We start from the raw sequence: 22,299 nt of genomic DNA on the forward strand, positions 1-22,299 counted from the left end.
CTATGAGCTGAACATAACAGTATGCCAGTGGAAAGGAGGACAGTAGCAGGTGACCCTATGAGCTGAACATAACAGTATGCCAGTGGAAAGGAGGACAGTAGCAGGTGAACCAACTGTGGTTTGTGACTACTATGATTTCCCCTTGTAGCCAAATCAGTTGCAGTAATTCTAACAAGTCAGTTCATCAAATTTCTGCCCTGCTAGAGCTGCCCGGTCAACTGTAAGTGCTGTTAAGTGAAGTGGAAACATCTAGGAGCAACAACTGCTCAGCCAGGAAGTGGTAGGCCACACAAACTCACAGAATGGGGCTACCGAGTGCTGAAGCACGTAGCGTGTAAAAATCATCTGTCCTCGGTTGCAACACTCACTACCGAGTTCCAAACTGCTTCTGGAAGCAATGTCAGCACAATAACGGTTCTTCTGGAGCTTCATGAAATGAGTTTCCATGGCCGAGCAGCCGCACACAAGCCTAAGATCACTATGCGCAATGCCAAGCGTCGGCTGGAGTGGTGTAAATTTTGTCGCCATTGGAGTCTGGAACAGTGGAAACGCGTTCTCTGGAGTGATGAATCACGCTTTGCCATCTGACAGTCTGACAGACAAATCTGGGTTTGGCGGATGCCAGGAGAACGCTACCTGCCCCAATGCAGTGTGCCAAATGTACATTTTGGTGGCTGAGGAATAATGGTCTGGGGCTGTTTTCATGGTTGGGCTAGGTCCCTTAGTTCCAGTGAAGGGAAATCTTAATGCTACAGCATACAATGACATTCTAGACTATTCTGTGTTTCCAACTTTGTGGCAACAGTTTGGGGAAGGCCCTTTCCTGTTTCAGCATGGCAATGCCCCTGTGCACAAAGCGAGGTCCATACAAAAATTATATTTGGAGATCGGTGTGGAAGAACTTGACTGGCCTGCACAGAGCCCTGACCTCAACCCCATCAAACACCATTGGGGTGAATTTGAAAGCCGACTGCGAGCCAGGCCTAGTCGCCCAACATCAGTGCCCCAACTCACTAATGCTCTTGTGGCTGAATGGAAGCAAGTCCCTGAAGCAATATTCCAACATCTAGTGGAAAGCCTTCCCAGAAGAGTGGAGGCTGTTATAGCAGCAAAGGGGGGACCAACTTCTTATCAAAGCCCCTGATTTTGGAATTAGATGTTTGACGAGCAGGTGTCCACATACTTTTGGTGATGTAGTGTATGTTGTAGATTTGTGGGTTTTTGGTAACAGAATTATAAGGCAATGTTTCTTAAACTTACAGAAGGCAAATGATTTCTCCCAAACTAAATATAAGTGTTTATTAATTGTCAGGGGTCTTTACATCAACATTATTGTGCTTTGATGTATTTCTGATACCCTCTAAGACATTTCCTGGTAGACCCTTTTCCATCTGACCAGAAATCAAAGCCTTTACTTATTCAGGATGGAAAATGGTTGAGAATGTACAGTACCCGTCAAAAGTTTGGACACACCTACTCATTCAAGGGTTTTTCTTAATTTTTTACTATTTTCTACATTGTAGAATAATAGTGAAGACATCAAAACAATGAAATAACACATATGGTATCATGTAGTAACTAAAAAAGTGTCAAACAAATCAAAAGATATTTTAGATTTTAGATTCTTTAAAGTAGCCACCTGTAAGGGCTGTCGGGAGAGAGAGTAGACCAAGGCACAGCGGAGTTAGTGTTCATCATTGACGTAATTTAATGGACGAAAGAACACTATACAAAACAAGAAAACCGACAGCCAAACAGTACTGTCAGGTGCAATACAAAACAGAAACAGAAACAATTACCCACAAACCCCAACGGAAAAACAGGCACTTATGTGTGACTCCCAATCAGCAACAACACTCTACAGCTGTGCCTGATTGGAAGCCACACGGCCAAAATTCAATGAAACAAACCAACATAGAAAAATGCACATAGAACGCCCACCCAATGTAACACCCTGGCCTAACCAAAATAAAGAACAAAACCCCTCTCTATGGCCAGGGCGTTACACCACCCTTTGCCTTGATGACAGCTTTGCACACTCTTGGCATTCTCTCAACCAGTTTCATGAGGTAGTCAGCTAGAATGCATTTCAATTAACAGGTGTGCCTTGTTAAAAGTTATTTTGTGGAATTTCTTTCCTTCTTAATGCATTTGAGCGAATCAGTTGTGTTGTGACAAGGTAGGGGTGGTATACAGAAGATAGCCCTATTTGGTAAAAGACCAAGTCCATATTATGGCAAGAACAGCTCAAATAAGCAAAAAGAAACGACAGTCCATCATTACTTTAAGACATGAAGGTCAGTCAATGTGGAACATTTGAAGAACTTTCAAGAATTTCACAAAAACCATCATGATGAACCTGGTCCTCATGAGGACCGCCACAGGAAAGGAAGACCCAGAGTTACCTCTGCTGCAGAGGATACGTTCATTAGAGTTACCAGCCTCAGAAATCGCCAATGAACTGCACCTTAGATTGAAGCCCACATACTGTAAATGCTTTACAGAGATCAAGTAACAAACACATCTCAACATCAACTGTTCAGAGGAGAACCAAAGGAGAACCAAAAAAGTGTTAAACAAATCAAAATATATTTGAGATTCTTCAAAGTAGCCACCCATAGTTTTGATGTCTTCACTATTCTACAATGTAGAAAATAGTGAAAATAAAGAAAAACCCTTGAATGAGTAGGTGTATCCAAACTGTTGACTTGTACTGTGTCTATGCCTTCATTTAAAAAATATATAGACTCTTATCTTTCATTTGACACTCAATTTGACTTGCTCCTATGAACTTCGCATGTTGGTGCACATGGGTCCTTTTACATGGAAATGCCCACGGACTACCCAGCAGGCACAGACTAAAGAGGCGGTCAGAGAATGGCAGCAAAATGTATGCTGCGTTTGTGTGTGTGTGTGTGTGTGTGTTCCCTAGACATGTATTCCTGATGTTTCCCCTCAATGTCAGAGGATCCACAGACACACTTGGATAGAGATAAGCAGATGAGACCCATTCCATGCACCCCCCCCCCCCCCACACACACACACACACACACACAGTCTTGTTTTTTGAGATGTTAAACTTGGCTAACCATGAGGTCAGTCTGAGCAAGTGAAAACAGTGATGTGTAAAGTCTATGTTGCCCTCTACTCTTCTCTCTGTTATTGTTTTAGTCTGTGTGTTATAAAGACAGATTGCTTCATAGTTGATGCATTCCTTTCAGATCTGTCTGCACCCCATCCAGCACTGTTTCTCTCTCATGTTTGGAAGTTGACCCAGCTAGAAGAGAAACGCAGGAGACATTTTGGCTGTGTGTTTACTTAGGGCAGAAGTTTTGGTGTGTGTGTGCGTGTGCGTTTGTGAGTGTGTGTGTAGTGCAGCTTTGCCAGGGCTTAGGGCTTGGCTGAGAGCGCTCCTCAAACCAGTTTACTCTGGTTGTGTACGGGAGCAGTCTGGAGGCGGACTGGTATGATCTTAAAGCTGCAGACCAGACCGTCTGTCGTCTTGTTCTTGTTATTGTGAGCTTCATTGTATTTCAGTGTGGTGGGTGTAGGTGTGTGGATTTTTGCTTCATCATTTCTTTGTGTGACAGAACTGTTTATGTTTTAGATGGGGGAGAGAGAGAGAGAGAGGTCAGAGAGAAAGAGGTCAGAGAGCAGTGGTGCATAGGAAGTGAGGATCTGGGTCTTTACAACATAATGACACAGATTACTGCATGCTCTTTATGTTTTTTATTAGATGACCCTCTCTCAAAGACTACCCTGTTCAGTTAGTGTGTAGAGCTCTCCGTGCCAGTGGGCAGTATAAATACAGGGTTGAGCTGAAGGCTCTTTCAAGGAGTGTGCTGGGTACAGAGAGGTTGTAACAACATTGCCAAACGTCTCTCTCTCTCTCTCTCTCTCTCTGGTTTCTCTTTCTCTCTCTCTCTCTCTGGTCTCTCTTTCTCTCTTGCTCTCTCTCTCTGTCCCGCTCTCTTATCCTCTTCCTCTTTCACTTTACTTCCTTTTTTAAAGCAGCTGACAGCTGTAGCGGAATATATGCCTTACATGTAGCCAGCTTCCCCCTATCATATGATCATATCATTATTCTCTCAGGTAGCTAGAGAAGCTTGTCCTGTGACCCATCTCAGGGGTTTGGAATTTCCCTCTCAACCAATAGCAATGAACCATGAATAAACAAAACCGGATCTTGTAGTCATGACCCAGCCATTAGCCGGGACTCGCCAGTGTCTTTTGCCTTCACCCACTGCTAGACTAATGTGACAGTGCTCTGCAAAAGGAGTTTTCTGGTTATCTGAACGTTATCCGAACGTTATCCGAACGTCGGTCTGGTCAGCATTCCGTGCTAAGGGGGAATTTTCAGCATTCACAGGGGAGTGGAACACAGTATTTATTATTGTACTCTAATTTTCCATTCCATGCTATAAAACAGTTTGTTGTTCTGTCTAAAGAAAGCCTGGCTGGTATATTTCAGAGTTGGGATTGGGATAGGGTTGGGCTTTTTCCTGGTTTCTAGGTTTGGCTATGGCAGACACATGATTGGTCGGTTTGACTGCGGCATTCTCAGTTGATGGGTGGTCTGCAATGGCGAACACAGCTATTGGTCAGTCTACAGTCTCGCACCTCCATCGGTTTTATGTCCATAATGAGTAACCTTGTATCTGGTGTGTATTGCAGGAAACCCTCAGGTCGTGCTGATAAGGAGGTAATGGCTGCCACCGTCCTGACATCACTATCCACCTCCCCACTGGTCCTCACCCAGACATCCTCAGGTAAGACCCCACACACGCCCGCACGCACGCACGCACGCACACACACACACACACACACACACACATCGTTGTTTTACTATCCTTGTGTGGAGCAAACAATTGATTCCCGTTCAAAATCCTATTTTTTCCTAACCCTTAAACCTAACCCTAACCTTAACCCTAACTTAACCCCAAATCCCTAACCCTCAAAAGCAGTCAAGTTTTCAAGATATTGGGTAGCATTTTGCAGCTTGACACTTGGCTTCTTGAAAGCCCAATGTCTTCTAAACGTAACTCCTCACAACGGCAACAGTGGACTAATGAAAAACATTAAATACAAGTCGTTTCTCAGTTGATTTTCTCTTTAACTTAATCATGCAAGTGTTTTTCTTTACCACCCCTATCCCCCCTCATTGGAGAGCAGCCTTATTTGACTTCATGCTATTTCTATTAAGTTTTTCTTTTTAATCAGGCAACACGGCAACTCCTGGGAGTGCCATTAAGCTGATTGCTGTTTCTTTTATAGAGAAAACAAGAGGGATAGAGGGATAAGAGAGGGGAGAGGACACTTGTTTATCGGTTTTACCAGAAATTCCCAAGTTTTGTCATCACCCTCTATTGATAAATGACAAAAAATGACCTCTATTCTAGGGTTTGTCAACTCAGAAGCAGATGACTGGGTTATACAGATTATAAAAGACCTTGCTCACACTTAATATATTCATTTCATTTAGGCATTAACAGCTGTACTGCTCGCCAGGAGGAATAAGGCTGTTTCCAGGAGAGCCCAGGCCAAACCAGGAGGGCTGGCAACCCTACAAACCTACTATACCTCTAAATCCACATCCATTTTCCCCTATTGTTCATTAGATGTTCTGATCACTCTGAGGTGAGGAGATGAGGGCTGATACCTAGCCACTGTGTTGAAACACACATTAGGGTCACGTGTGGCTGGGTCAGTGTACCTTTGGAAAACGACTCCCTATGTAAGCCTGGCCGGGATCCATTGTGGTTAAAACCTAGCCATTAACATTTTTGGGGATTTTCTTCCCCCTTCCCTAAATCTACAGTATACTGTAAATATACTGTATTTAACCACTCTTGTCCCCATCTCCACAGTTCTGTTATTGATTCAAGTGGGTTAATCCATAACATACAGTGCATTCGGAAAGTATTCAGACCCTTTGATTTTTCATTTTGTAACATTTTGTTACGTTACAGCTTTACTCAAAAAAAATATTTTTTAAACATCTCATTAATCTACACACAAAACGCCGTAATGACAAAGCGAAAGCAGGTTTCTGAAATTTTTTGCAAATTTAAAGCATAAATATAACAAATTAAAAATTGAAATACCTTATTTAGATACAGTACCAGTCAAACCTCATTCAAGGGCTTTTCTTTATTTTTTACTATTTTCTACATTGTAGAATAATAGTGAAGACATCAAACCTATGAAATAACACATTAGGAAGTGTTAAACAAATCTACATTTATTTTAGATTTTAGATTCTTCAAAGTAGCCACCCTTTGCCTTGATGACAGCTTTGCACACGCTTTGCATTCTCTCAACCAGCTTCACCTGGAATGATTTTCCAACAGTCTTGAAGGAGTTCCCACATATGCTGAGCACTTGTTGGCTTCTTTTCTTTCACTCTGCGGTCCAACTCATCCCAAACCATCTCAATTGGTGATTGTGGAGGCCAGGTCATCTGATGCAGCACTTCATCACTTTCCTTGGTCAAATAGCCCTTACACAGCCTCGAGGTGTGTTTGGGGTCGTTGTCCTGTTGAAAAACAAATGATAGTCCCACTAAGCGCTAGGGTTGCACATTTTGGGGAATATTCAGATGTGGAAACTTTCCGTAGGAATTAATGGGAATATATGGGAATTAACAGAAATATATGCAAATTAATATTAATACCATTTAAATGTAGATGTTTTTTACATTGGATATATTTACCATATCATATGGAGACATTATTGCAAATGATTAAATCCTTCAAATAGAAATTTAAAAAATGATTTAGTTACGAATTTAACTTTAGTTAAATGAGTTGACTCTTCACGTAGGATCATTTCACTGAACAACAAAAGAAAGGGAATATTGAATGATCCCCAAAGATCCATCGCATCTCCCAAAAACGTTTTCAACATGTATCTGTAAAATGATAGTCTAGAAACTAAAGCTTTGGTTGTCTTCCTCTCAGGCTTCCATGTCTTCTCCCTGAACCTCCTCAATGTCCACCTTTTGAACATCAGACTCTGAGGCCTCATCTTCACTGTCACTTTCCAACCTTGTTGAGGATGGCTCGTTGTCTGGCTCAAAAAGCCTCAAATTTGCCCGACCAATTTTACAACCCTTGTATTGGTCGGCCTGTTGCGTGCTTTGGTGTGTGTGTTCCCAAACAAGGACCAGTTGCGCTCTGAGGCGGCTGATATTGGTGGGATTTGGAGGATGATGGAGGCAACAGGGTAAAGAGCCTCAGATCCACAAAGTCCCTTCCACCAGGTGGCAGATGAGATATGTTGGCACGACTGCCATATTGCATCTTCATCCCAAAGCCCTTGCTTAGAAGTGTACTTCGCCAGACTGCCAAGAACCTTGCTCTCATCCAGGCCAATGTGGCGAGACACGGTAGTGATGACACCAAAGGCCTTGTGGATCTCTGCACCAGACAGGATGCTCTTGCCAGCATACTTGGGGTCCAACATGTATGCTGCGGTGTGTATGGACTTCAGGCAGAAGTCTTCTCACTTTTTGATGTATTTCAGAACTGCAGTTTCCTCTGCTTGGAGCAAAAGTGAAGTGGTTAGGGCAGTACGGATTTCTTCTATTACATCTGCAAGCAGAGTCTAAACATCAGACAGGATGGCATTGTCTCCCTCAATCTGTGCAATGGCTACTGCTATAGGTTTCAGGAGTTTCAGGCTGCTTACCACTCTCAGGAGGATCCTCTTGATGGGGCTGTCTATATCGGCATACTGTGATATTTCTTGGAGAGACTCCTTCCCCTCCAGGAGACTGTCAAACATGATGACAACACCACCCCAACGGGTGTTGCTGGGCAGCTTCAATGTGGTGCTCTTAGATTGCTGCTATTACTTGATGACCCTTCACATACCTAACCATTTCCTTGGCTCTCTTGTGGAGTGTATCCATTGTTTTCAGTGCCATGATGTCCTTGAGGAGCAGATGCAATGCATGAGCAGCACAGCCAATGGGTGTGATGTGAGGGTAGGAGTCCTCCACTTTAGACCAGCCTTCATGTTCGCAGCATTGTCTGTCACCAGTGCAAATACCTTCTGTGGTCCAAGGTCATTGATGACTGTCTTCAGCTCATCTGCAATGTAGAGGCCGATGTGTCTATTGTCCCTTGTGTCTGTGCTCTTGTAGAATACTGGTTGAGGGTTGGAGATGATGTAGTTAATTATTCCTTGCCCACGAACATTTGACCACGCATCAGAGATGATTGCATTACAGTCTGCTTTCTCTATGATTTGCTTGACCTTCACTTGAACTCTGTTGAACTCTGCATCCAGCAAATGAGTAGATAAAGCATGTCTGGTTGGAGGGGTGTATGCTGGGCGAAGAACATTCAGAAATATCTTCCAATACTCATTGCCAGTAAGCATCAGAGGTGAACCAGTTGCATACACAGCTCGAGCAAGACATTCATCAGCATTTCTATGACTACGTTCCTCCATTGAGTCAAAAAAACTTCTGATTCCAGGAGGACCATGAGCTGTTGCTATGGATAAGGTGTCTGATTCATAATTTTCCCCTCGAATAGAAGTAGAGGGACTTTTGTCAGAGGTTGCTTGTTGTGAGCGCTGAGGGAGCATTATGCACTTGGCCAGATGATTCTGCATCTTTGTTGCATTCTTCACATATAATTTGGCACAGTATTTGCAAATGTACACAGCTTTTTATTCTACATTAGCTGCAGTGAAATGTCTCCACACATCAGATAGTGCCTGTGGCATTTTCCTGTAAAGATTTTTTTTAAATGAAAAAAACACAAATACAATTCCATGTACATGTAAATAGATAATCAGTTAGATTAAACAACTCCTTTGTGAGATAAATGCTTTAAAATGAAACATGTATGGAAACAGGTGAATTAACACTCCTCAGTTCGCAGGCTCAAGCAAGCTAAAACCCACATGGTGGCAAAAACTAACTAACAGAAATTGTTACGATTTACTAGTTAACAAAAAATCATGTATATTGTATAAAATATATTCACCCCACCCAGTAGAAAATAGTAAAAATAAAGAAAAATCCTTGAATGAGTAGGTGCGTCCAAACTTTTGACTGGTACTGTAAGTATTCAGACCCTTTGCTATGAGACTTGAAATTGAGCTCAGGTGCATCCTGTTTCCATTGATCACCCTTGAGATGTTTCTTCAACTTGATTCGAGTCCACCTGTGGTAAATTCAATTGATTGGACATGATTTGGAAAGGCACTAACCTGTCTATATGAGGTCCCACAGTTGACAGTGCATATCAGAGAAAAGAACCACGCCATGAGGTCAAAGGAAATGTCCGTAGAGCTCCGAGACAGGATTGTGTCGAGGTACAGATCTGGGGAAGTGTACCAAACAATTTCTTCAGCATTGAAGGTCCCCAAGAACAAAGTGGCCTCCATCATTCTTAAATGGAAGAAGTTTGGAACCACCAACACTCTTCCTAGAGGTGGCCGCCCAGCCAAACTGAGCTATCGGGGGAGCAGGGCCTTGGTCAGGGAAGTAACCAAGAACCCGATGCCCCAAGAGTTCCTCTGTTGAGATGGGAGAACCTTCTAGAATAACATCTCTGCAGCACTCCACCAATCAGGCCTTTATGGTGGAGTGGCCAGATGGAAGCCACTCCTCAGTAAAATGCACATGACAGCCCACTTGGAGTTTGCTAAAAGGCACGTAAAGGACTCTCAGACCATGAGAAGCAAGATTTTCTGGTATGATGAAACAAGATTGAAGTCTTTTGCCTGAATACGAAGTGTCACGTCTGGAGGAAACCTGGCACCATCCCTACGGTGAAGCATGGTGGTGGCAGCAACGTGCTGTTGGGATGTTTTTCAGCGGCAGGGACTGGGAGACTTGTCGGGATTGAGGGAAAGATGAACAGAGCAAAGTACAGAGATCGTTGATGAAAATCTGTTCCAGAGCGCTCAGGACGTCAGACTGGGGCAAGGTTCACTTTCCAACAGGACAACGACCCTAAGCACAGCCAAGACAATGCAAGAGTGGCTTCTTGTAAGTCTCTGAATGTCCTTGAGTGGCCCAGCCAGAGCCCGGACTTGAACCCAATCGAACATCTTTGGAGAGATCTGAAAATAGCTGTGCAGCCACGCTCCCTGTCCAACCTGACAGAGCTTGAGAGGACCTGCAGAGAAGATTGGGAGAAACTCTCCAAATTCATGTGTGCCAAACTTGTAGCGTCTTACCCAAGAAGACTCGAGGCTGCAATCGCTGCCAAAGGGTGCTTCAACAAAGTACTGAGTAAAGGGTCTGAATACTTATGTAAATGTGATATTACAGTTTTTATTTGTAATACATTTGAAAAATGTCAAAACATAGTTTTTGCTTTGTCATGATGGGGTATTGTTTGTAGATTAAGGAGTGGGTAAAATATTTAATAATTTTTTGAATAAGGTTGTGGAATGTGGAAAAGGTGAAGGGGTCTGAACACTTTCCGAATGCACTGTATTGGGTGCTGGAAGGGTATACTGTACTGTATGTGGGGAGAAAGGGCAAAGCTGTATTCATTTTTCATGATAAATCAGAAATGTCATCAAACTCTATTCATACAGTACATGATTCAACTGTACCTGTTTTCCCTCCAATATCTTATTTTCTTTCCCCTGGTTTCATTGTTGTGCTGTTGTGCTTAACCCTCACGTCTTTGAGGGATAAGAGATTAATCTTCCCTAAGACAACATGTAGAACTCCTATGACTCTATTCTCTGTAGGATCCTTCTCATCTACACTGGCCCCCATGGACCAGTCAGTCATTGATTCATATGAGTTAATAAAATCCCCAACACACACTCATCCTGCTGGGAGGCTCTACCTCTTATTTTTCATTATGTTTCACCACAAGGCAATGCAAAACACATTTTGTGACAAGATTTTTAGAGTAATAAGTGAATTAAAGCTAAATTCTCAGATTGGCTGCCTCCTTGGCTATGATAGCATGGTACTGACCGGCCCTTCGCTGTCTCCAGCTGCAGTTCCGGAGCCGGCTAGCAGGGGGTGGAAGGAGGTGCTGTCGACCAGCTACAGCAGCTCCACCAGTGGCAACTGGAGCTGGGACACCAGCGACCAATCAGTGCCCTCCACGCCATCCCCACCCCTCTCCAACGATGCCAGCAAGAGCTTCCTGCTCCCCTCCCAGGGTGATGACGTCAGCGAGGACGTCACAGAGAGCACTCATTTTCCGTTTGTGGACCCCATACCCCGGAAGCGAAAGGTACAACTCGGGGTCAGGGGTTGGGGGGTTGTAATGAGGCTTCGTCTCAATGTTACTGAACATCTTTCCATACTCATCTCCTGATCTCCAAGGAGTTCATAGATCACAGCTATTTGATTTATTCAGTCCAGTTACTTGGTTCTTGGGACTTTCCAGATGAGAATAATATTTGTAGCCACAGCCAAACCTAAGCTGCGACCCAGTAGAAATTGGCCATTGGCCAACAGTTGCTCCCATGGATTTAGGAACACTCGCCCTGGTGTGTAGTATTCCTAACTCAGAGTAGTGTCTGGGGCCTCTGAAACCAACGTTAGGATCCTGTGACACAAGTTTGGTCCTGAGATAAGGCCTGTCAATCTTAACGCCTCTGAGCGTGATGGAGTGTGTTCTCACTCTCTCTTTCCCTCTCGCTCTCCATTTTCTTCCCTTGTCTTTTCATGTGGTGGAAACAGTCCATGACGTAAATGTGGTTTCAGTATCAAGAAGAGCCATTAGCCCCCTCACCCACCTCCGAGAGGAAGAGGGGAGTTAGGAGGGGGAAAGGGGAGGAGGTGTGTAAAAAGAGAGTTTAGAGAGGAAGGAGGGGGTGTAAAAAGAGATTTGGGATGGGGGAAGAGAGAAGAGGGGGAATAAAAAGATGTAGGGTTTTAGGGTGGAGGAGGAAAGGAGGAGGGAAGTAGGGAAGGACTGAAAGGAGGGAATATGAAGCTTCAGCTGTAGGTAGCTGAGAGAGGGAGAAGAATCTCATTACTCCACTGTGACAGATATAGGAGTGGAGACTGGAGGGGCTCAGATATAGGAGTGGAGACTGGAGGGGCTCAGATATAGGAGTGGAGACTGGAGGGGCTCATATATAGGAGTGGAGACTGGAGGTGCTCAGATATAGGAGTGGAGACTGGAGGGGCTCATATATAGGAGTGGAGACTGGAGGGGCTCAGATATAGGAGTGGAGACTGGAGGGGCTCAGATATAGGAGTGGAGACTGGAGGGGCTCAGATATAGGAGTGAAAACTGGAGGGGCTCAGATATAGGAGTGGAGACTGGAGGGGCTCAGATATAGGAGTGGAGACTGGAGGGGCTCAGATATAGGAGTGAAAACTGGAGGGGCTCAGATATAGGAGTGGAGACTGGAGGGGCTCAGATATAGGAGTGGAGACTGGAGGGGCTCAGATATAGGAGTGAAAACTGGAGGGGCTCAGATATAGGAGTGGAGACTGGAGGGGCTCAGATATAGGAGTGGAGACTGGAGGGGCTCAGATATAGGAGTGGAGACTGGAGGGGCTCATATATAGGAGTGGAGACTGGAGGGGCTCAGATATAGGAGTGGAGACTGGAGGGGCTCAGATATAGGAGTGAAAACTGGAGGGGCTCAGATATAGGAGTGGAGACTGGAGGGGCTCAGATATAGGAGTGGAGACTGGAGGGGCTCAGATATAGGAGTGAAAACTGGAGGGGCTCAGATATAGGAGTGGAGACTGGAGGGGCTCAGATATAGGAGTGGAGACTGGAGGGGCTCAGATATAGGAGTGGAGACTGGAGGGGCTCAGATATAGGAGTGAAAACTGGAGGGGCTCAGATATAGGAGTGGAGACTGGAGGGGCTCAGATATAGGAGTGGAGACTGGAGGGGCTCAGATATAGGAGTGGAGACTGGAGGGGCTCAGATATAGGAGTGAAAACTGGAGGGGCTCAGACATAGGAGTGGAGACTGGAGGGGCTCAGATATAGGAGTGGAGACTGGAGGGGCTCAGATATAGGAGTGAAAACTGGAGGGGCTCAGATATAGGAGTGGAGACTGGAGGGGCTCATATATTGGTGTGGAGACTGGAGGGGCTCATAGATTGGAGGGGCTCATATATAGGAGTGGAGATTGGAGGGGCTCATATATAGGTGTGGAGATTGGAGTGGCTCATATATAGGTGTGGAGACTGGAGGGGCTCAGATATAGGAGTGCAAACTGGAGGGGCTCAGATATTGGAGTGGAGACTGGAGGGGCTCAGATATAGGAGTGGAGACTGGAGGGGCTCAGATATAGGAGTGAAAACTGGAGGGGCTCAGATATAGGAGTGGAGACTGGAGGGGCTCATATATAGGAGTGAAAACTGGAGGGGCTCAGATATAGGAGTGGAGACTGGAGGGGCTCAGATATAGGAGTGAAAACTGGAGGGGCTCAGATATAGGAGTGGAGTTTGGAGGGGCTCATATATTGGTGTGGAGACTGGAGGGGCTCATAGATTGGAGGGGCTCATATATAGGAGTGGAGATTGGAGGGGCTCATATATAGGTGTGGAGATTGGAGTGGCTCATATATAGGTGTGGAGACTGGAGGGGCTTATATATAGGAGTGGAGATTGGAGGGGCTCATATATAGGAGTGGAGACTGGAGGGGCTCAGAGATAGGAGAGGAGACTGGAGGGGTTAAGATTAGAGGTCGACCGATTAATCGGAATGGCCGATTAATTAGGGCTGATTAAAAGTTTTCATAACAATCGTTAATCGGTATTTTTGGCCACCGATTTGCCAATGTTTTTTTTTACATCTTTATTTAACTAGGCAAGTCAGATTAAGAACACATTCTTATTTTCAATGATGGCCTAGGAACGGGGGTTAACTGCCTTGTTCAGGGGGGATTCGGGGATTCGTTTTTGCAACCTTCCGGTTACTGGTCCAACGCTCTAACCACCTGCCTTACATTGCACTCCACGAGGAGCCTGCATGGCAGGCTGACTACCTGTTACGCGAGGGCAGCAAGAAGCCAAGGTTAGTTGCTAGCTAGCATTAAACTTATCCTATAAAAAACTATCAATCTTAACATAATCACTAGTTAACTACACATGGTTGATGATATTACTAGTTTATCTAACGTGTCCTGCATTGCATATAATCGATGCGGTGCCTGTTAATTTCTCATCGAATCACAGCCTACTTCGACAAACGGGTGAAGATTTAACAAGCGCATTTGCGAAAAAAGCATTGTCGTTGCACGAATGTACCTAACCATAAACATCAATGCCTTTCTTTAAAGGCCATATTTCATTTGCCAGAATTGTACATAATTATGACATAACACTGAAGGTTGTGCAATGTCACAGGAATATTTAGACTTAGGGATGCCACCCATTAGATGAAATACGGAACGGTTCCGTATTTCACTGAAATAATAAACGTTTCATTTTCGAAATTATAGATTCCGGATTCGACCATATTAATGACCAAAGGCTCGTATTTCTGTGTGTTATTATGTTATAATTAAGTCTATGATTTGATATTTGATAGAGCAGTCTGAGTGAGCGATGGTAGGCAGCAGCAGGCTCGTAAGCATTCATTCAAACAGCACCTTCGTGCGTTTTGCCAGCAGCACTTCGCAATTCTTCAAGCATTGCGCTGTTTGTGACTTCAAGACTATCAACCCCCGAGATTAGGCTGGTGTAACCCATGTGAAATGGCTAGCTAGTTAGCGGGTGCGCGCTAATAGCGTTTCAAACGTCACTCGCTCTGAGATTTGGAGTAGTTGTTCGCCTTGCTCTACATGGGTAACGCTGCTTCGAGGGTGGCTGTTGTCGATGTGTTCCTGGTTCGAGCCCAGGTAGGAGCGAGGAGAGGGACGGAAGCTATACTGTTACACTGGCAATACTAAAGTGCCTATAAGAACATCCAATAGTCAAAGGTATATGAAATACAAATGGTATAGAGAGAAATAGTCCTATAATTCCTATAATAACTACAACCTAAAACTTCTTACCTGGGAATATTGAAGACTCATGTTCAAAGGAACCACCAGCTTTCATATGTTCTCATGTTCTGAGCAAGGAACTTAAACGTTAGCTTTTTTACATGGCACATATTGCACTTTTACTTTCTTCTCCAACACTTTGTTTTTGCATTATTTAAACCAAATTGAACATGTTTCATTATTTATTTGAGACTAAATAGATTTTATTGATGTATTATATTAAGTTAAATTAAGTGTTCATTCAGTATTGTTGTAATTGTCATTATTACAAATAAATAAAGAATAAGTTAACAAATCGTCCGATTAATCGGTATCGGCCTTTTTTGGTCCTCCAATAATCGGTATCGGTACCGGCGTTGAAAAATCATAATCGGTCGACCTCTAGTTCAGATATAGGAGTGGAGACTGGAGGGGCTCATATATAGGAGTGGAGATTGGAGGGGCTCATATATAGGAGTGGAGACTGGAGGGGCTCATATATAGGAGTGGAGACTGGAGGGGCTCAGATACAGATATAGGAGTGGAGACTGGAGAGGCTCAGATATAGATATAGGAGTGGAGACTGGAGAGGCTCAAATATAGGAGTGGAGACCGGAGGGGTTTAGCAGGACAGAACAACCCCATCCGGTAAGACGAGGGGTGGGGGTGTGTGTCTATGTCACATGTGCAACCAGATGAAAAAAAACTCTAGACCACCTTTACTCCACACACAGAGACACGTACAAAGCTCTCACTCGCCCTACATTTGCAAATCTGACCATAATTCTGTTCTCCTGATTCCTGCTTACAAGCAATAACTAAAGCAGACAGTACCAGTGACTCGCTCAATATGGAAGTTGTCAGATGACGTGGATGCTACGCTACAGTACTGTTTTGCTAGCACAGACTGGAATATGTTCCGGGATTCATCCAATGGCATTGAGGAGTATACCACCTTCATCAATAAGTGCATCGACAACGTCGTCCCAATAGGGACCGTACATACATATCCCAACCAGATGCCATGAATTTCAGAAAACGTCCGCACCAAGCTAAAGGCTAGAGCTGCCGCTTACAAGGAGCGGGACACTAATCCGGACACTTATAAGAAATCCCGCTATGCCCTCAGACAAACCATCAAACAGGCAAAGTTTCAATACAGGACTAAGATGCTGCCAAAGCAACAGCTACTCTTCCCGGGGTCCAGCAAAATTAAGGCAGTTTATCCAATTTTAAATACATTACAACACATTGACAGATTTCACAACACACTGTGTGCCCTCAGGCCCCTACTCCACCACTACCACATATCTACAACACACTGTGTGCCCTCAGGCCCCTACTCCACCACTACCACATATCTACAGTACTAAATCCATATTTATGTATAGTGTGTATGTTATTGTGTGTGTGTGTATGCATGTGTGTGTCTGTGTCAATGTTTGTATTGCTTCAGTCCCCGCTGTTCCATAAGGTGTTTTTTAAATCTAATTTTACTGCTGGCATGAGTTACTTGATGTGGAATAGAGTTCCATGTAATCATGGCTCTATGTAGTACTTTGTGCCTCCCATAGTCTGTTCTGGGCTTGGGGACTGTGAAGAGACCTCTTGTGGCTTGTCTTGTGGGGTATGCATGGGTGTCTGAGCTGTGTGCCAGTAGTTTAGACAGACAGCTTGGTTCATTCAACATGTCAATACCTCTCATAAATAAAAGTAGTGATGAAGTCAATCTCTCCACTTTCAGCCAGGAGATATTGACATGCATATTATTAATATTAACCCCTTGTGTATATCCAAGGGGCAGCCGGGCTGCCCTGTTCTGAACCAATTGCAATTTTCCTAAGTCCTTTTTTGTGGCACCTGACCACACGACTGAACAGTAGTCAAGGTGTGACAAATCTAGGGCCTGTAGGACGTGTCTTGTTGATAGTGTTGTTAAAAAGGCAGAGCAACGCTTCATTATAGACAGACTTCTCCCCATCTTAGCTACTACTGCATCAATATGTTTTGACTTTGACCATTTACAATCTAAGGTTACTCCAATCAGTTTAGTCATCTCAACTAGCTCAATTTCCACATTGTTTATTACAAGATTTAGTTGAGGTTTAGGGTTTAGTGAGTGTTTTGTTCCATGTACAATGCTTTTAGTTTTATAAATATTTAGGGCTAACTTATTCCTTGCCACACACCCTGAAACTAACTGCAGCTCTTTGTTGAGTGTTGCAGTCATTTCAGTCGCTATAGTAGCTGACGTGTATAGTGTTGAGTCATCCGCATACATAGACACTCTGGCTTTACTCAAAGTCAGTGGCATGTCGTTAGTAAAAATCGAAAAAAGCAAGGGGCCTAAACAGCTATCCTGGGGAATTCCTGATTCTAACTGGATTATATTTGAGAGGCTTCCATTAAAGAAACCCTCTGTGTTCTGTTAGACAAGTAACTCTTTATCCACATTATAGCAGGGGGTGTAAAGCCATAACACATGCAGTTGAAGTCGGAAGTTTACATAATTTCTTTTTAACAAACTATAGTTTTAGTGTAACGGCCGTCGTCACAGGTAGTGGACCAAGGCGCAGCGGGTCTCGTGAACATCTTAAACTTTATTCAAGAGAACACAAAACAAGAAAAAACGCACGACAGCTAAACAGTCTTGCAGGCTACACACAGCAGTGCAAAAACAACTTCCCACAAACACAGTGGAAAAAAGGGCTACCTAAGTATGACTCCCAATCAGTGACAACGATGTACAGCTGTCCCTGATTGAGAGCCATACCAGGCCAAAACAAATAAATAAACACCTAGAAGGGAACGTAGAAATATAAAAATAAGGACCATACAACAAACCCCAAAATCCCAACAACACAAACCAAACACACCCCTGCCACGCCCTGACCAAACTACAATAACAAATAACCCCTTATACTGGTCAGGACGTGACAGTACACCCCCCCCCCCCCCCCCCCCCCAAAGGTGCAGACCCCGGATGCGCCTGAAACAAAAACTAACAAAACAATACCCCACAACAAAAAATCCCAAAACTACAGGGGAGGGAAGGGAGGGTGGCCACCGTCACCGACGGTTCTAGTGCAACACCCCCCCTCCCCAAACCTCCTACCACGGAGGTGGCTCAGGCTCCGGCCTTAGTCCCCAACCCAACCTGTCTAACCCCACTGGAGACCTCGGGCTGAGGCGCATCGCTGGAGACCTCAGCCTGATGTGCGTCGCTGGAGACCTCGAGCTGATGTGCGACTGTAGAAGCTCTGGACTGGAGGGTGGCTCTGGAAGCTCCGGACTGGAGGGCGACTCTGGCTGCGCCGGTTCCGGACTGTAGGGCGTCTCTGGCTGCGCCGGTTCCGGACTGTAGGGTGACTCTGGCTGCGCCGGTTCCGGACTGTAGGGCGACTCTGGCTGCGCCGGTTCCGGACTGTAGGGCGACTCTGGCTGCGCCGGTTCCGGACTGTAGGGCGACTCTGGCTGCGCCGGTTCCGGACTGTATGGCGACTCTGGCTGTGCTGGTTCCGGACTGTAGGGCGCCTCCGGCTGTGCCGGTTCCGAACTGTAGGGCGACTCTGTTGGCTCCGGACTGTGGGGCAACTCTGTCGGCTCCGGACTGTGGGCCGTCTCTGTCGGCTCCGGACTGTGAGCCGTCTCTGTTGGCTCCGGACTGTGGGCCGTCTGTCGGCTCCGGACTGTGGGCCGTCTCTGTCGGCTCCGGACTGTGGGCCGTCTCTGTCGGCTCCGGACTGTGGGCCGTCTCTGTCGGCTCCGGACTGTGGGCCGTCTTTGTAGGCTCCGGACTGTAGGACGTCGCCGAACGCACTGGACGGGGAACTGTCGCCGGAAGCTCTAGATGGGGAACTGTCGCCGGAAGTTCTGGACGGGGAACTGTCGCCGAAAGCTCTGGACGGGGAACTGTCGCCGGAAGCTCTGGATGGGGAACTGTCGCCGGAAGCTCTGGACGGGGAACTGTCGCCGGAAGCTCTGGACGGGGACTGCGCACTGAAGGCCTGATGCGTGGGACTGGCTTTGGAGGCGCCAGACTATTTTCACGCACCACAGGGCTAGTGCGAGGAGTGGGAACAGGACGTACTGGACTGGGCTGATGCACTGGAGGCCTGGTGCGTGGTGCTGGCTTTGGAGGCGGCAGACTATTTTCAAGCACCACAGGGCTAGTGCGAGGAGCAGGAGCAGGACGAACTGGACTGGACAGGCGCACTGGAAGCCTGATGCGTGGGGCTGGCTTTGGAGGCGCCAGCCTAGTAACACGCACCTCAGGGCTAGTGAGGGGAGCGGGAACAGGATACACTGGGCCATGGAGGCGCACTGGCGGTCTCGAGCGCAGGACTGGCACCACCCGTACTGGCTGGGTGCCCGCTTCCCCCTGGCAAATACGGGACGCTGGCACCGAGCACACCGGCCTGTGGATGCTCAGCCTCGACGCCGTGAGCATCACCCCATAGCACGGGGCCTGACCAGTTCCACGCTGCCTCCGGTAAGCACGAGGAGTTGGCTTAGGGCTCAACCCTGGCCCAGCCAAACTACCCGTGTGCCCCCCCAATTTTTTGGGGGGGCTGCCTCTCAGGCTTCCATGCCAGCCGTGTTCCAGCATAACACTCCCGGTCCTCTCCAGCCTTCCTCCATGGTCCCTCTCCGGCTAGGATCTCCTCCCAAGTCCACGACTCCAGATAGCTCCTCTCCAGCTCCTTACCCCGCTGCTTGGTCCGTTGGTGGTGGGAAGTTCTGTAACGGCCGTCGTCAAAGGTAGTGGACCAAGGCGTAGCGGGTCTCGTGAACATCTTAAACTTTATTAACCTCTCTAGGGCAGGTGGCACCAAATCGTCCCACCTACGTAACAGCCAGTTGAATCCTGTGGCGCGATATTCAAATACCTTAGAAATGCTATTACTTCAATTTCTCAAACATATGACTATTTTACAGCATTTTAAAGACAAGACTCTCGTTAATCTAACCACACTGTCCGATTTCAAAAAGGCTTTACAACGAAAGCAAAACATTAGACTATGTCAGCAGATTACCCAGCCAGAAATAATCAGACACCCATTTTTCAAGCTAGCATATAATGTTACAAAAACCCAGAAGACAGCTAAATGCAGCACTAACCTTTGATGATCTTCATCAGATGACACACCTAGGACATTATGTTATACAATACATGCATGTTTTGTTCAATCAAGTTCATATTTATATCAAAAACCAGCTTTTTACATTAGCATGTGACGTTCAGAACTAGCATACCCCCCGCAAACTTCCGGCGAATTTACTAACAATTTACTAAATTACTCACGATAAACGTTCACAAAAAGCATAACAATTATTTTAAGAATTATAGATACAGAACTCCTCTATGCACTCGATATGTCCGATTTTAAAATAGCTTTTCGGTGAAAGCACATTTTGCAATATTCTAAGTAGATAGCCCGGCATCACAGGGCTAGCTATTTAGACACCCAGCAAGTTTAGCCTTCACCAAACTCCGATTTACTATTAGAAAATTTTGATTACCTTTCCTGTTCTTCGTCAGAATGCACTCCCAGGACTTCTACTTCAATAACAAATGTTGGTTTGGTCCCAAATAATCCATAGTTATGTTCCAACAGCGGCGTTTTGTTCGTGCGTTCAAGACACTATCCGAATGGTAAATAAGGGTCATGCGCACGGCGCATTTCGTGACAAAAGATTTCTAAATATTTCATTACCGTACTTCGAAGCATGTCAACCGCTGTTTAAAATCAATTTTTATGCCATTTTTCTCGTAAAAAAGCGATAATATTCAGACTGGGAATCTGCAATTAGGTAAACAGACGAAAGAAAATACAGCATGGGGTCGACTCGGGCACGCGCCTAAGCCCTTTGTCCTCTGATCGGCCACTTGGCAAAGGCGATAATGTGTTTCAGCCAGGGGCTGCCTCGATATCGTTCAGCTTTTTCCCGGGCTTTGGTCCGATATACTTGGATGTGTAGTGTCACTGTTTGTTGCTGGCATGTCATCCCTAAGTTTGATAATCTTGCCAAGGAAAAAGTCATTAAAGTAGTTTGCAATATCAGTGGGCTTTGTGACGAATGAGCCATCTGATTCAATGAATGAATGAGCCAAGTTGGCTTTTTTTCCCAAAAAATGTCAATTAAGGTACCCCAAAGCTTTTTACTATCATTCTTTATGTAATTTATCTTTGATTCATTGTGTAGTTTCTTTTTCTTTAGTTTAGTCACATGATTTCTTAATTTGCAGTACGTTTGCCAATCAGTTGGGCTGCCAGACTTAATTGCCACACCTTTTGCCTCATCCTTCTCAACCATACAATTGTTTAATAATTCCTCATCAATCCAAGGGGATTTAACAGTTTTTACAGTCATTTTCTTATTGGGTGCTTGTTTATTAGTAACTGGAATAAGTAGTTTTATAAATGCGTCAAGTGCAGTGTCCGGTTGCTCCTCATTACACACCACAGACCAGCAAATATTCTTTACATCATCAACATATGAATGTCAAGTCCTGACCAGCAGATGGAGCTGTTGTAGTAGTTTGGGGGTCAGGACGTGGCAGTCTTGTGTGTGTGTTTGATTGTTCTGTGTGTCTTGTGATTCCTGATCAGGAACAGCTGGGGATCGTTGTTCCTGATTGGGAGTCATATATGTATGAGTATGTTTGTCACTGGGGTTTGTGGGGAATTGTTCTTGCACTGCGTTTGCATAGCCTGTGAGACTGTCCAGGTTGTGAGTATCATTTATTGTTTTGTTTTCCGGTGGATGCTTTGCCTTTTACCAATTAAAAGCATGTGTCCACACTTCCGCTGCGCCTTGGTCCCCCATTTCTAATGACAACCGTGACAGAATTCCCCACCACCAAACCAGGACCAAGCAGCGGAAGAAGGCTGGCGAGGACTGGGAGACACGACGGGTAAGGGAGACCGAGAGGCACCCCCAAGATTTTTTTAGGGGGGGTACAAGGGCTGTTTGACGGGGCAAGAGCTGCCCGCCAGTCAGTCACCAGAGCTGCCCGCCAGTCAACAGTCACCAGAGCTGCCTGCCAGTCAACAGTCACCAGAGCTGCCCGCCAGTCAACAGTCACCAGAGCTGCCCGCCAGTCAACAGTCGTCAGAGCTGCCCGCCAGTCAACAGTCGTCAGAGCTGCCCGCCAGTCAACAGTCATCAGAGCTGCCCGCCAGTCAACAGTCGTCAGAGCTGCCCGCCAGTCAACAGTCGTCAGAGCTGCCCGCCAGTCAACAGTCGCCAGTGTGGCCAGACTGCTCTGAACTGCCGGAGTGGCCAGACTGCCCTGAACTGCCGGAGTGGCCAGACTGCCCTGAACTGCCGGAGTGGCCAGACTGCCCTGAACTGCCGG

General features: G+C 45.7%; 1 protein-coding gene across 2 annotated transcripts in view; it reads left to right on the forward strand.

The window, feature by feature from the left end:
* The window catches only part of LOC115168504 (zinc finger protein 704), a 113,289-nt gene that overhangs the window by 71,467 nt on the left and 19,523 nt on the right, over window positions 1-22,299 (forward strand). For both annotated transcript variants that reach the window (XM_029723856.1, XM_029723857.1), the window contains exons 3-4: window positions 4,675-4,769; window positions 10,981-11,225. In XM_029723856.1, coding sequence (XP_029579716.1) covers window positions 4,706-4,769; window positions 10,981-11,225 — 309 coding nt within the window. In that variant the 5' untranslated portion in view covers window positions 4,675-4,705. The remainder of the gene's footprint in view (window positions 1-4,674; window positions 4,770-10,980; window positions 11,226-22,299) is intronic.

This window comes from Salmo trutta, chromosome 30, assembly GCF_901001165.1.
Source record: "Salmo trutta chromosome 30, fSalTru1.1, whole genome shotgun sequence".
NCBI lineage: Eukaryota > Metazoa > Chordata > Actinopteri > Salmoniformes > Salmonidae > Salmo > Salmo trutta.